This window comes from Monopterus albus, unplaced genomic scaffold (genome assembly GCF_001952655.1).
Source record: "Monopterus albus unplaced genomic scaffold, M_albus_1.0 scaffold533.1, whole genome shotgun sequence".
In the NCBI taxonomy this organism is placed as follows: domain Eukaryota; kingdom Metazoa; phylum Chordata; class Actinopteri; order Synbranchiformes; family Synbranchidae; genus Monopterus; species Monopterus albus.
In genome coordinates this window covers 129,060-144,222 of record NW_018128413.1, presented here as the reverse complement: position 1 = coordinate 144,222, position 15,163 = coordinate 129,060, and the positions used below count along the sequence as shown (strand labels likewise).

General features: G+C 42.0%; 1 protein-coding gene across 1 annotated transcript in view; it reads right to left on the bottom strand.

The window, feature by feature from the left end:
* Positions 1-2,730: 2,730 nt before the first annotated feature.
* Positions 2,731-15,163, bottom strand: part of pudp (pseudouridine 5'-phosphatase) — a 50,524-nt gene continuing 38,091 nt past the window's right edge. Inside the window, exon 4 of the mRNA XM_020588364.1 lies at positions 2,731-3,707. Within this exon, the coding sequence (XP_020444020.1) occupies positions 3,531-3,707 (177 nt within the window). The 3' untranslated portion in view covers positions 2,731-3,530. The remainder of the gene's footprint in view (positions 3,708-15,163) is intronic.

The window sequence follows — 15,163 nt, the reverse complement described above, 5'->3', positions numbered from 1 at the left end:
TAAAGCCAGAGGAGGGGTGAAAATGTGTGTGTGTGTGTATATGACCTCAAAATTTGCCAGCCACTATCTCTGAGAGACTGCTTGGACTGAGAGAAAAAAACAAAAAAAAGCTGTGCCACTGGGAGAGAAAACCATCAACTGGCTTCTGTTACTTGCTTGAACTGACTGAAGGAGGCTGAAAACACTTGAAAGTGTCCAAAAGGCATACATAACCGCAAGAAAACACTCAGCTTGTTTAAGTCTGGCATCTGATTTGTTCCTGCTTTAGAAAAGATATTTTACCATTTAGACAAAAAATTTGCATAGTACTATGTTGTACAACATTTGCAGACATATTAAAATTACACGTGACAGCGCCCCAAGTGGAATGATCTCTGCCCAGAACCAGCTGATTCGGTCTGGAAACTTCTACGGCAGAACTGTTTCTGCCGCGCCCGACCACTGGGGGTTCACCCAATCAACAGGTCTGTTTTAATTCCACTGAATACGCCGTCACCCTAATGCTATAATACAGTTTTCCCATAACCTATGCCCAGCCCCGGATCCCAAAACAGCTCTGCCCGAGGCACACTGTGGCACATCGAATTTTCTCTGTAGCACTTGTTGCTATGAGATACACATGTGCCAGTGCTGAACAGCCTTCGAGCAGCAAACCACCCCCACATTCCATGAAAAATAACAAACAACCAGGCCCTGTACCGTGTTATAGTGTGGGATTTATCAAAGATCCTAAATTCCAGGCAAGAGGTCTCACTCGCCTGATCTTTTCAGGGGGAATAAAATGAAAAAGAAATCGGGCAATTTTTAAGAGACCACTGCTCTGAATTAGCAGGAACTCGCTTATAAAACGTGAGTTTTACGTCTCTTTATTGGTATCAAATTCTGTAATCACAGCACTCATTCACTATCCCTCAAAATGAGTCTATGTGCTTTGTTAACTCTACATGTGAGAAAATGAACACACCAGCACAGCAGTTAAAACACAGAGAATAAGACATGTGTTTTCATTATCCTTACTGTTTTGGATCCAATTTGGAACGTCAAAGATTGGGCGGCCCACACATCAACTTTGATTTGGAAATAATTCAATGTGTGGAGTTTATGTGTAACAAAGGTTCCGCTTACCTCGTTTTTGGCCGGCCAGTTGATGTATGGGACCGCACTGCTCTAGACTGAAGACCAGGAAATGATACCAGTCGAAATCAGGACTGCATGTTGAATTATCAGCTCAGTCTGGTCCAGGATTATAAGTATCTTTACTTGGGAAGATCGGACCGGTTGCCTGAAGAGTTCGGCTAGCTCACGGGACACGGCACCATCTTGAAAGCTATTTTTTCCAGTTCTCTTAACCAGGAATTCAGAGAGATGAGGTGGTCCAAGTGGATACAAAAAACCGTGCTGGTTTATTCAAAGGATTTGTTTGGGATGAAGTACACATCTGTTGAGTCATTTTGCATAAAAATGTTTGATTTTGTATGTACAAGGTATATTTACAGGTGCAATACCTGTAAATATACCTTGTACATACAGATCTGCCAATACATAAGCCAGTTCCAAAACGAAGGTTCCAAGACCTCCAGCCTCTGCAGTCATCTCGAGGAGGATTCAGGATGAGAATGCTGGTGCCCCATTCAGAGGTGTGAAGTTACAACACTCATTCTTTGAGACACAAATAGGTGTGAGTTTACGACCCTCATGCTTTGACAATCAGAATCAGCTTTATTGGCCAGGTGTGCTCCACTGTCTCCATTTCAAGCATTTACATCTCTATGATCTCACATGTAACACCCTCCACCCCCTCCACATTGGGGGCTGGGCAGACACACTAACTATAGCTCAGGCAGCATTGTTCTTCACATTTCACAACTGATATCTCAACAGATCAAGATGGTGTTGTACCCGGTACTTTTAACCACGCTAACTCTGAGAGACGAAGCAGTCCAAGTAACTTCAAAACAGTGCTGATTTATTCAATGAACAGATAAAAATTAACATTACACGCTCAGGTATCTTGCACCTCCAACATGCACGCAGGCAGCTGAAAGATGAAAGACCCTGAACCACAACAGGCCTATACATTATATCACTTCGGGCTAACCCCATTCTACACAGGAATGGCAAACCGTGATGTCTCCCGGTGCCAGCTTTGCAGCTGGCCGGTGCCAGCTTTGCAGCTGACCATAGCAGTAGTCAAAGCATGAAGAAAATCAATGTGTGATTGTCTGTTGATTGTGTGGTGACATCTAGTGACATGTCATGACATTAAGCATAAGAACATATTATGGCTAAGGCTACAGTTATACATGTCATAATAATAATATTAAACATCCTGTCTGCTGACAGTCATCAACTTTTCTCTCTAGTTATCCTTGACCAGATGCACCCTGTAGAAACTCATAAGCATGACTAAGCATTTAACAGTCTAACTAGACATCTTATCTCCACTAAACATTTCTAATACATAAAGTATCTAACCAATATCTATCTGACTAAAAATACCTAACAGTGCTAAGTATTTCTTATCTTTTCGTTAGTCTAGGTTCCAACCAAAAGAAGCGCTGTGGAGTGTGTGGACCCAAGATGGACAGAAAAACACAATATACATGCATCAAGTGCAAGACATACATATGCAACATGCACTCAAGATGATTCTGCCCCTCCTGTAAAGTATAGGTTTGTCTGTGTTCAATGGAGCTGATGTGTTGTGTAGACCAAAATGGTTACTGTGTGTTCAGCTGCGTAAACTGTCCTGAATGTGTTAAATTTCTGAGGTTCAAATAAAAATCAGCAGTTGTGAAAAATCTTGCTTCATTTGTAAATTTGATTTTTTCCACTTATCTTGATTACAATTGATTTTCTTTATTTTTTATTACATTTTATTAGAAAAAAATAGCACATTAATTCATACATGCAATCTAACAAAGGCAAAGGGCAAATGTAAACAAATGTTGAGTATTTTAGATGATCTACAAACTAGACTTGCTAAATATTTAGTATACCTATATAGTAATCAGTCACTCAAAAATTACAGAAAGATGCTTTTCCATAAGCTCCCAGTGCTCATAGTCATGCAGATGTTTCAGTTTTGTCTACTTTCTAAATCACTGCCTCAAGCCTCTGATACAACATCAAAAATATTAGAAAAATTCAACTGCAAGTGCAACTTTTTAGACAGCATCTGATCAAGATGTATTGGCACAAGTGGTGTTTGGGTGTGTCCATGTTCATCTTCATATATATCTTCAATATCTTCAAACCTGAACTTGTAAATATCCGGACACCCCTAGAGTTGACTGAAAAAGCATGTGTGACACATCAAAAAGCGTTTTAAAAACCTAGTTGCTAATAATGGCTTGAGGACTAACAGCCTAAAGACTTTGTTCAGTGATCTCCCATGTGATATAAAACAATTCAATGACAATAACTGAAAATATCACTAATCAAAGAATATGGTAAGGCATAAAGGAAAAACCATCAACTTGTTTTTCAGACTCAATCATTACAGTTCCCTCTGAAGAGTAAGAATAGAATCAGTTAAATGCTGGCAGGCCAAAAAGCTGTGGCTCAAACTCCTCCATGCTCCGAAGTCGCAGCGTGGCCACCCGAGCAAGGCTAGGGTCCAGGTTATCATCAGGAATCATCACCACCTGCATCCCCGCAGCTAGCGCTGCCTTTACACCATTGGGAGCATCTTCAAACACCAAGCACTGAGCAAGGACAAGAGAATGAGGAAAATGAGGACTATTTTCATTTTCAATGTGATGAACTTGAAGTTCCTCAGAGGAAACACACAGAAACCCTTTCACCTTTCTCATAAAAAGGCAACATACTGTGCAAAGAATGTAAAGCCTTAATTCCATATTGTATGAAACTTGGTGTGCAAAAAATACCTTTGTGAGAAAGAATCTGTTACGGCTAGCTGTATCACAACAACCAGAGGGGGCTCAGAAAAATGCAGGACTCGCACTCAGGCTTGGAAAAGCATATAATTTAATGAATACTGAAATGAGGAATCAGTGAGGACCGGACACGGAGATATTGCAGCGGATCTCGAACATCTGGGGATGCTGTATTGACTGGACCACTAGAGGAGCAACCCGGGGTTGAAGGAGAGGTGCAGCGCACTATGTTAAAGCAAAGAATGAGAATGTGAGAGAGGATAACAGGTATACAGAGATAGAGTCTATATCAAGTACTAAAACAGAGGACCTGAATATAGGTGGGTGCTGGCTTTAGGCTGGAGAGCGCTGCTGGCCGGGAAAGCGGTCAAAGGAGGCTGGAGCTGACGTAGGAAATCACTGGCCCAGTGAGAGGAATCTGTGTAGTGGAGGTAGCTGGTCTGGCTGACTGGTGACAGCAGAGCAGGTCAAAGGATGATGTGATGAGGGCCGGAAGCAGAGGTCCAGTACCTGGGGAAGTAATCACCACCGAGTGCAAGGTACCCACTGTACTTCTCTCTGACAGAGAAAACAGTTCACAGGCCTCGCGCAGAGTGCCACACAAAATCAGAATGGCCGGAGCCAATCAGGTTACAGGAAGAATCAAGTATCTCAAAACATGGGCAAAACTGTTCATAACATAAGGCAGCAATTACAATTCAAAAAGGGCAGGAGTCCAGAGAGTCACAGAGGAATCAGGTGTCTCAACCACTGGCAAACAGTTCATAACACAAAGCAGCAATTGCAAATCAGAATGACTGAAACCATGGAGACAACGGAACTGGTCAAAATGCTCTGCTCTGCTCTGGTGAGGGTCCACAATGATATTACCACGGCCTTAGATGCAAAACTGTCTGTAATGCTGGTCCTCTTAGACTTGTCTGCAGCTTTTGATACTGTTGACCATGCAATCCTACTCTCCAAACTTGAACATCTTATCGGCCTGAGAGGTTCGGTTTTAAGATGGTTTAGCTCTTTTTTGACCAATAGAACTTTTTCCGTTGTCGTTGACGGCTTTGCCTCTGACACAGCTCCTCTCACTTCAGGTGTCCCGCAAGGCTCGACCCTGGCTCCGTTGTTATTCTCCCTATACATGCTGCCTCTAGCACCTATTATAGCAAATCATAATGTTCACTTTCATTTTTATGCCGATGATATACAAATTTATATACCGTTAACACAGGATAATCAAAATCCACTTGCCTCTTTAGATGACTGCATCCGAGACATCAAGAAATGGTTAGCGCAGAATTTCCTGCATCTAAATGACAGTAAAACTGAGTATATGCTGATCAGTGCCGGACCACACGCAGGTGTCCCTAAGTTAGGTGTGTTAGCCCCTCCACTTAAAGATTCACTAACAAACCTATATATATATTTGATAGTGGCTTCAACTTTGAAAAACAGATCAGAGCCATAGTCAAATTTAGCTTCTTTCATTTAAGGCTGTTAGCGAAGGTTAAGTCGTTTTTAATCACGTGCAAATCTGGAAAAAGCTATCCATGCTCTTATAATGGCGCGTCTGGACTACTGTAATGCTCTTTATGCCGGCCTGTCGCAATCCTCTCCCCAAAACTTGCAAGTAGTTCAAAATGCTGCAACCTGGCTGCTGTCCAACACATCCAAATTTGCCCATATCACTCCGGTTCTCCGCTCATTGCACTGGCTTCCAGTGCAGTGGAGAGTGCAATTTAAAGTTTTGTTGTTTGTCTTTAAGGCAATTTACAGACTTGCTCCGCAGTATTTATCAGAGTTGCTGACTGTGTATGCCCCACGCAGAGCGCTGCGATCTGCAGAGCACCTGGCACTGGTGGTCAATGGTACAACAAGTCACGGTACAAGAAGTGGGGCGACCGATCCTTCGTTGTCCATGTTGCTAGACTGTGGAATTCGTTGCCACAGGAGCTTTGGAATATAACTGAGTTATCGATTTTTAAGTCAGTTTTAAAAACTCATCTTTTTAGGCAGACCTTTTTATCGGTGTGTTATTTGTTTATAGACTGCTAAGATGTTCTATGTTGCTATTCGGTATTGTACAGCACTTTGTGCTTAGGTGAGCTGTAAAGTACTTTAGAAATAAAGTTTATTATTATTATTCAAATCAGGTTAGTAGAAAAATCCTCCAAAATTGCTTAGCTTCATGTAAACATGCGAAGTTACCGACAGGATGACCGCCACCAGGAGTGCACTCCAGCACCTGCAGAGGCAGAGTTGTTGATGGTCCCAGTGCTAGTGCGAGTTGCTGGGAGTGCACCGATCCGCAGCCACAACAGAATCACCATGGACACAAGGCAAATAATCCTTAGAGGCTACCAAAGCATAAACAACAAAATTCATGACTAACTTTTTCTACTCTTCTTGTTCTGCAATTCAGTGCCATGTTTAAAAAAGTACAATATATAAGGAGGGAGTGGGCTGTGGAGAGATCCTATATTTTATTCATCTTAAGATATTATTGCAAAGTCAGTTAGCAATTAGCATTAATATATGCCACAAAGTGCCCTTTAACCTGAATTTGAAGTGCCTCTCTTTTTCTTTTTTTATTGAGAATGTTGTATTGTGAGTTCATTATTGGGTAAAAACACAGCTCTCCTTTCAGGTTGGAAACATTAGTTCAGTGTAAATAAAGGAAAGAGCCACACAATGAGACTGAAGCTCTTCAGATGTGACCAAAAGCTAAGTCTTGTAAAAGCCTTAAGGACCTTTGTCCTTCTCAACTCCAATACTTAGGTAGAACAAAGAAGCCTCCTTGAGTCTCTTTAAACCCTAATTGACTTCTGTGCTGTCAGCAAGTCTGAAACTGGAGGATGTCAAACAGTGGCAGAGGAAACAGAGTGCACAACAAAGGGCCCTTGCTAATACTCTTGACTGGAAGCAATTAAAACGGGTAATTATCCAATGAGCTAGCAAAATGACCCTTTAATCTGCTTCTTATGCGCAGTATTGAAATGAATGAAAACAGACACAGATGCACTGTACTTCACAGTGGACTGACAGCTCAAGTGGATTACAGAAGCGAGTTACATAAATGGGAAAATAAATCTTTATACCTGATGATGGGAAGGTGCAAATGCATTTGTCTCTATATATATCCTCAGTTGGCAGTTTATTACTTACAATTAGCGAATTGTTTTAGTTATTCAGCTTTATACATCAGTCCAGTAATATAACCTCCCTTCATGAAGGCGATGATAGAGGTGATGTTTAGTTCTTGTTGAAGCAGTTTGAGAGAGGTGTTGATTCAAATGTATGATCATTTTGGAGGCTGCAGACTGCAGTGCTGTTGGACTGCATTAGCTTAAACAAAGAGGTGTAGCTGTTATTTCCCCCACCCTCACTAATTTGAATGGAGGGAATAAAATAAAATAAAAAAAAACTGTCAACAAATGTAATAAACTGACACCTGAGTGTATGTATCTACAGTATGTATATATTTGAATGATAGAACTTTAAAGCCCAAGTATGGTTCATTTGAAGAAGGCCAGACTATGTTTGGACTGAGCACATTTAAAAGCAAAAATGTTTATTCCTGTTCTGAACCAAGACCACTGAAGAGGGGAGAAAAAAGCCTGGCATCATAGCCTCCTTCTGGCTCCTCTCCAACAATTCCATGTATTTTTGCTTGCTTTGTAATCTCAGTGTAATGAATCGTACAGTTGTGATAACAGTGCAAACTTTCAGGCAGCCTTCTCTCAAAGGCACTCACAATTTTAAACACATTTGTACACACAGAAAATGACTTAAAGTAATTTAAGGAATATAAAGTGAGCTTGAGAGTTCAAACCCTGCCCACCTTTACCCCTGGTCAACTACTGTGCAAAACAGGAATGACTGTCAAAATGTCTGTTTCAGGTGGTTACTTTTTAAAAAAAACATTTTCAGATGCAGCTTGCCAGATTTGCTAGGTTTTGTCAGCAACTAAACTCTGTATTACCACCACCCTGTGGCCTGATTTCCATGTAGCTTGGAAAAAGTAAGATGGATAAGATTTATGATGCCAAAACCATTTGCCAACTGTGGTTATTAAACACCCCACCACAATGCAACAATCCATCCATCCATCCATTTTCCTCTGCTTATCTGGGACCAGGTCGCGGGGGCAGCAGTCTAAGCAAAGATGCCCAGACTTCCCTTTCTCCAGACACTTCCTCCAGCTCCTCCGGGGAATGCCTGGCATTCCCAGGCCAATGAATGTCCTTGAAGAGCTGAACATTTTTGATAGCTGAAATAGCTGACAGTGTGTTGAAGAAGAATTTTCTCATTCATTTGAATGTGGTGAGATTTTCAGAATAAAGCTAAATATTTTAAAAGTGTGAAGTTTAGAAAATTTCTGAAGAAAACCATGAATGTCATTGAAGAGCTGAACATTTTGATAGCTAAAATCACGCTGAAATAGAATTTTCCCATTCATTTGAATGGAGCAAGATTTTCAAAATAAAGCTAAATATTTCAAAAGTATCTGCAACCGGGTCGCAGGGGGCAGCAGTCCAAGCAAAGATGCCCAGACTTCTCTCTGCCTAGACACTTCCTCCAGCTCCTCCGGGGGGATACTGAGGTGTTCCCAGGCCAGCCAAGAGACATAGTCCCTCCAGCGTGTCCTGGGTCTTCCCTGGGGCGTCCTCCCGGTGGAACACGCCTGGAACACCTCCCCAGGAAGGCGCCCAGGAGGCAAACAAACAAAACACTAGTGGGAAATAGCACGTTTACAGTGAGTGTAATAACACTCATGCACCAATCTTAGACATCATGTCATACCATAAAGAAGACATTCTTGTGAATGAATATTTAGCATGAATGTAGGATTAATGCTAGCTGAGCCAAAGACTGACACATACATATGAATATGAACAACTCTGCTCGCTGCTTCTGGCAGCTCAAGTACCTTCACTACAAAAACTGAAACCTAGGGCGCCTCAATAGCTGAATGGTTACAGCGGGACACACCATGTACCAAGCAGTGTGTGTGTGCGTGTGACGTTGGCGAGTCAAGTCCGCCGACCTACGTATGTTGCAGGTCTCCCTGACTGTCTCACCCATTTCCTGTCTGCCTCTCAGCAGATTATTTTCCTGTGTATATTTGTTTTTAGTCTTGCTGCATATCTATGGGTTCTCGAAACTGGATATTTTTACTTTTTTTCTAAAAATCATGGCAAGTGAAATTTTCCTGTTTTGTTGGGTGAGAATTTTGCTTATTTAACTAATATTTCTCCTGTTTGACTTTTTTTCTTGCTTTTGAGAGCTGAGTTTTTGTAATGTTACTCTATCCTCTTCATAATAAACTACAATTACTTTAAAAAAATGGGCATTTATTGTGTAGCTGCTGGCACTCACAACAGTTAAGCACAGTAAGGGATAGCATTATCATTCCACCTCTGCCCTGCTGACCCAAAGAAACGACAGACATGGATTGCAGCTGTGATACTGCAACCTTCATCAGAAAAGTGGCCACAACAAGTCCACTCAACAGTATATTGAGTGACAGTTCCTACTCCACAGTAAATACATTTTCAAACTTTAACCACAGTCCAGTATGGTAGCCAAACATAGTTTCACATGACTTGGTGACACAGGTGACAAACCTCTATACTGCTATTTGCAACATACTCACTAACTCACTAAGTTATGTGGAAAATGACCTGCTGTAATAAAGCACAAGCAATATTTAAATGAGACCCACATTTTATTCATAGCACAATTCAATTGTCTTAATCTTATGGAGATGCATTCATCCGCCATCATTCATCTTTAAAATATGCATATGCCTTCAATCCAATGATATCACGAAGACAGTGTAAGATTGTAGGTGGTGCCCCATGCAGCTAGACTACTCATCAAACCAAACTATTTTTGACTACACCACCAAGTAAACTGGATAACCCAGAAAATACATTGCCAAATATTTCCTAGGGCTTTGAATAAAGACTACGATAAAAATGGCCACAGTTGATCCTAGCAAAACTGCAAGGAGACACAACAACAGATAGTCCTCTGCTTTGAAAGGTTCCAGGGATGATTTACAACCTGTCCTCAAGTCTGCACCTAGACACATGCAAGATTCATCACAGCCAACAGCATCTGGATTCATTGTGTACCCCAGTCAGCACTGCTGAATAAGACAAGACAAGGGGACGTGCGGTGAGGCCAGAGCTGTAAATTGTATGTTTTTGGTGTGCACAGATAAATGCACACACCTTTCCTATTGTTTCAAATACAATTGTCCCACTAATACAGATGTGGTCAATCCCTTTAGAGGAGAGTGTTATGGCGAGATGACAGCAGCCAATGCCTGCTTGCTGTGATCCTTGGAAAGGATCTAGGCCTTGTTTGGTGGTAGACAGCTCTGCTTGGCTGTGGCCAGCAGTTAAATAAAGATGTCTGTACAATGAGCCGCCCCCCAATGAGAGGAAGCTGACTGAGCGGTGTCCTGCTCACAGGTGCTTAGAAACAAAAAGACTATTACTTTATAGGCAAAGTTCTAATAGAAAAATTTCTCTTTTGCACTTAATGATCTGGCAAGAACAGCAAAATTTTCACATGTTCATGCTTGAACCATTCTGTTGGAAATTATATGGATATTGAAATTTTAAGTCAAAATTAGATGAAATTAAGCTTAATTTATTATTGTTTATTGTCAAATTGGGAATAGGAACTAGCTTTCTATGTTAACGCTAATAGAGAAGCATAAGTGACATGCTGTTTACATGAAGTTTAGTGCTATTATAACAGTGCTAGATAAACTAGCAAAGTTACCACCATCCAAGCCACTTATCACAAGAAATTTGACTAAAAAAGCTTCACAGAAATTCTCTGGTACATTCTGACTGTTCATCAAAATTACAGTATAGAGGGTATAGAATGAATTCTTGTTGAAAAAATGATAATCTGAGATGAAGATTTTTTGATCCAACAAACCCAAACCAACTGAGGACTGGTGACCATGAGCAAAGCCTTTGACTTTTATTCAGTGTCTTGAGAGCTCAACCATAATAATTTTAATCAGTATGATCATTTTAGATTGTTTAGAAATAGTGGTTGTTGATTTATTTAGATTGTAAGCCAATCAAGACAATTATTGATGATTTTAAGGTTTATATCTTATTGCTTGCTGCTTTGCTGTAAGTCTTTTAAGATTCTACAGTATATAAAATTCCTGAAAAGGTTTAATACTCTGTTTATTGAGTCAAGTTTTGATGCTACTGTTATGATTTTAGTGGACTTATACTTTTAAGTGGTAATGTTCAAGGCTGTTTAAGACTATAACTAGTTTAAATGCAGCTTCCTGAAAAGGGAATCAGTGATGATTGAAATTAACATTGAAATACTGACATAATTTTCAGTCATTTAAAAACAATCTAAATAAACTAGTCAATTGTTTACTTATTATATTACACATTATAATTCAAATTCTCTATCTTAGAACACAACTTGATAATGAGTTTAATCATATTGTTCAACAATCAACAGTGTTAATAGTATGCCAACCTTCTCAACAGTGTCTCAGAGAGTTAAAACAGGCAGTAGAAACCTAGCGGTGATAAGCTGCCTGGCTGTGGGAAACCTAACAGTGACAACAGAAAGCAGTACTTCTCTGATTGGGCTTGTTGCTTGGAATTCCATACAAACTGGCTGGCTGTTGAAAGGGGAGGTGACATTTAGAAAGCTTTATCAGAAAATATTTTATATAAAATATCCAGCTGTTTACTTATTACATAATATATGCTATCCTTTAAATTTCCTATCCTTTATAACATCTTATGCCAACTAAATACTGTGCAAAACAAATATGGTCTTAAGTGGCCAGTGTCACGGCTTTTATTGGTTATTTCAGACAAAATGTAACACTTCTTCAAAGAGCCAGAGTATACTGGTTTATAAAAATGTCTCAGTAACATCTGAGGGTATAAGGAGGTAGCTGCCTATAACTGCAGGTTATTGTTATTTGGGAGGTTTTGGGGTCTTATCCTGAATTAATAACATGAAAGAGGGAGATCTGCTGGGAAGCCTTCTCAGGCTCATGGTAGTCAATTACTGAATTAATATCTCCACCAAAATACCTCAAGCAGAGTTTGGAGCTTTAATGTTTCAAATGTGCCACCTTAGTGTGAAAGGTTAAGCTTTATTCCTGTGTCCAGGGATTAGCATATCGTAGCCTTCATACAGGGGCCACCAGTGATGAATACTTCCAGGAACTGCAAACCGTTTTCAACCATCCTGTCGCGATCAGACAACTGCTCACCATTTACCAGGGATCCCGCAGTGTCTCTGAATACACAGTGGAGTTTCAGGTCCTGGCAGCAGAAGCAGGTTGGGGTGACCAGGCCCTCTGAAGTGCCTTCTGGCATGGGCTACAGGATTATATTAAAGATTAATTGGCCACCAGAGATGAAGCAACATCTTTCAACTCTCTTGCTAACTTCGCCATCAGAATAGACAATCGGAGGGAAAAAATGGGGAGCTCCACTCGCTCCAGAACCACCCTTCCATGGCTGAAAGCACCCAGTCCTCCCTGTGTTTGTTTAGGCAAACAGGGTGACTCCAACCTGACCCGTCATCTGAAGAGGAAGCCATGCAGCTTGGCAGAACCCGGTTGACCGCCCAGGAAAGAGCCTGGAGAATTAAACATGGGGCCTGCATGTATTGTGGCAACCTGGACCTCACTGTTCGAGAATTGGAACATAGGGCAAAAGGGAGGGCCCCGCCAGTGAGAGTGGGGGCACTGGCGGGTCTTTCTAAAACCACCACATGCCCAACAACCAGCTTGGAGATCCCAGTCACCCTGAACACACCAGGAGGTCCAGACTCACAGACTGCACTGGTGGACTCCGGTGCAGGGGAGAACCTGATCAACCCCGACCTAGTCAAATGACTGAGACTAACCCCACAGCCTCTAGAATGCAGCCTGGAGACCCACTCCATTGACGGCCAACCTCTAGCTATAATCACAGAACAGACTCCTCCCATACCTCTAATCATCACTGGCAACTATCATTAGACCACTCGTTTCAAAATCCTGAAGACTCCTCAAACACCTGTGGCATTAGGACATTCATGGCTATGTATTTACAACACACAGATTGACTGGGTCACTGGTACATCACCAGATGGAGCCCAGTAAGTTCATCCTCCTGCCACATCCTCCCAAACACTCCACTGGCCCAGCAGTGGCACCCTCGGACCCAGAACTGTCTCTTGTACCACCTAAATACCATGATCTCAAAGAAGTGTTCAGTAAGGCCCAGGCTCTATCGTTACCCCCACGACGGCCTTATCACTGTGCCATTTATCTCCCTGGTGCACCTCTATCATCCAGCAGGCTGTACAACATTTCCAAACTTGAAAGACAAGCAATGGAGGATTACATCCAGGACTCCCTCAGAGCAGGTATCATCCAACCCTCATCATCACCACTAGGGGCCATGGGTTTTTTTGTGGGGAAGGACGGCTCTCGCCATCCGTGCATTGGTTATTGAAGGTTAAATAATACCACATATAAGAATAAATATCCACTACCATTGCTTTACTCTGTCTTTGAGTCTTTACAGGGGCCATCCATTTTCACCAAGCTAGACCTGTGAAATGCTTATCATTTGGTGAGGATCAGGGAGAGGGACAAATGAAAGACTGCCTTCAAGACCCCTCTAGGTCACTTCGAGTATCTTGCCATGCCCTTTGGCCTCACTAACACTCCCGCAGTGTTCCAGGCTCTGATCAATGATGTGCTGAGGGATTTTATTGGCAGATTCGTGTTCGTCTACTTAGATGATAATAATCTTCTCATCCTCTCTTGCAAAACACCGTCATCGTTTCTCCTGAAGAATCGTCTATATGCAAAGGCTGAGAAACGTGAATTTCACACTGACTGAATCATTCCTGGGCTTCATTGTGGAGAAGGGCAAGATCAAGGCAGACCCAGCTAAGATCACTGCCATCACGTCCTGGCCCACTCCCAAGAACTGGAAGAACCTGCAACACTTCCTCGGTTTCGCAAACTTTTACCAACACTTTATTTGGGGCTACAGTTCTGTTGCAGTGCCCCTCACCCATTTAACATATAGCAAGGTGAGGTTTGCGTGGACTGAGGAGTGGTTCACTACATCCCCGGTGCTCATCCAACCAGATACTACCAAGCAGTTTATTGTTGAGGTGGATGCTTTGGAGACAGGTGTGGGTGCCATCCTTTCTCAGAGGGCAGAGAAGGACCACATCCTCCACCCATGTGCCTTTTTCTCATGGTGATTTACCCTGGCAGAGCATAACTATGATGTGCAGGATAGGGAGCTTCTTGCTGTAAAACTGGCCTTGGAGGAATGGCGCCACCTGCTAGAGGGTGAAGACCAACCATTTGTGGTGTGGACAGACCATAAAAACCTCACATCTCTGCAGTCTGCTAAAAGACTCAACCCCAGGCAAACACGCTGGGCACTTTTCTTTGCCCGTTTCTGGTTCACTCTCACCTTCCGCCCTGGATCCAGTAACCAGAAGCTGGACACCCTATCACGGCAGTTTAGCCCAGCCATCACTGAGGGAGCTCCAGATACCATCCTGCCCTCATCCTGTGTGGTAGCTGCCATCTCCTGGGAAATTGAGGAGACCATCCATGAGGCTCAACAGCACCATCTGCGACATACCCCCAGACTGGCTGTTCATTCTAGATCTGGTACGGTCTCAGGTCTTACAGTGGGCTCACTCCTGTCTGACTTGCCATCCCGGCATACACAAAACTACCTCCCTCTTGAAGCAACACTTTTGGTGGCCTACAGTAGATAAGGATGCACATGAGTTTGTCAAAGCCTGTCCAGTCTCAAAGTCAAAGGTCAAAGTGTTTATTTGTCATATGCACAGCTAGGAAACGTGTTTCCCTGTACAATGAAATTCTTACTTTGCCGTCCACATGAATGCCACAAAAATACAGATGAAATATAAAATAGATAAGTAACAAAATCTAAGGCACTTTAAGCAGCAAATGCAGCAATATAATAAAAAAAATATAAGAATATAATAAGAGAATGTATGCTGCATGGGAGCAGCATGTGCAGCAGTCAACAGTTAATGTGCAATTATGCATGTGCAAACTGAGAATGTAAACAGTAGAGGTTGACAGTACATCATGTATTTCCTGGTAATAAACTCCTCAGCTGTTTAGAAGTTTAATGGCAGAGGGAAAGAAAGTTTTCAGTCTAGAGGTCCTGCATTTCACACTTCTGAACCTCCGGCTGGAGGGGAGG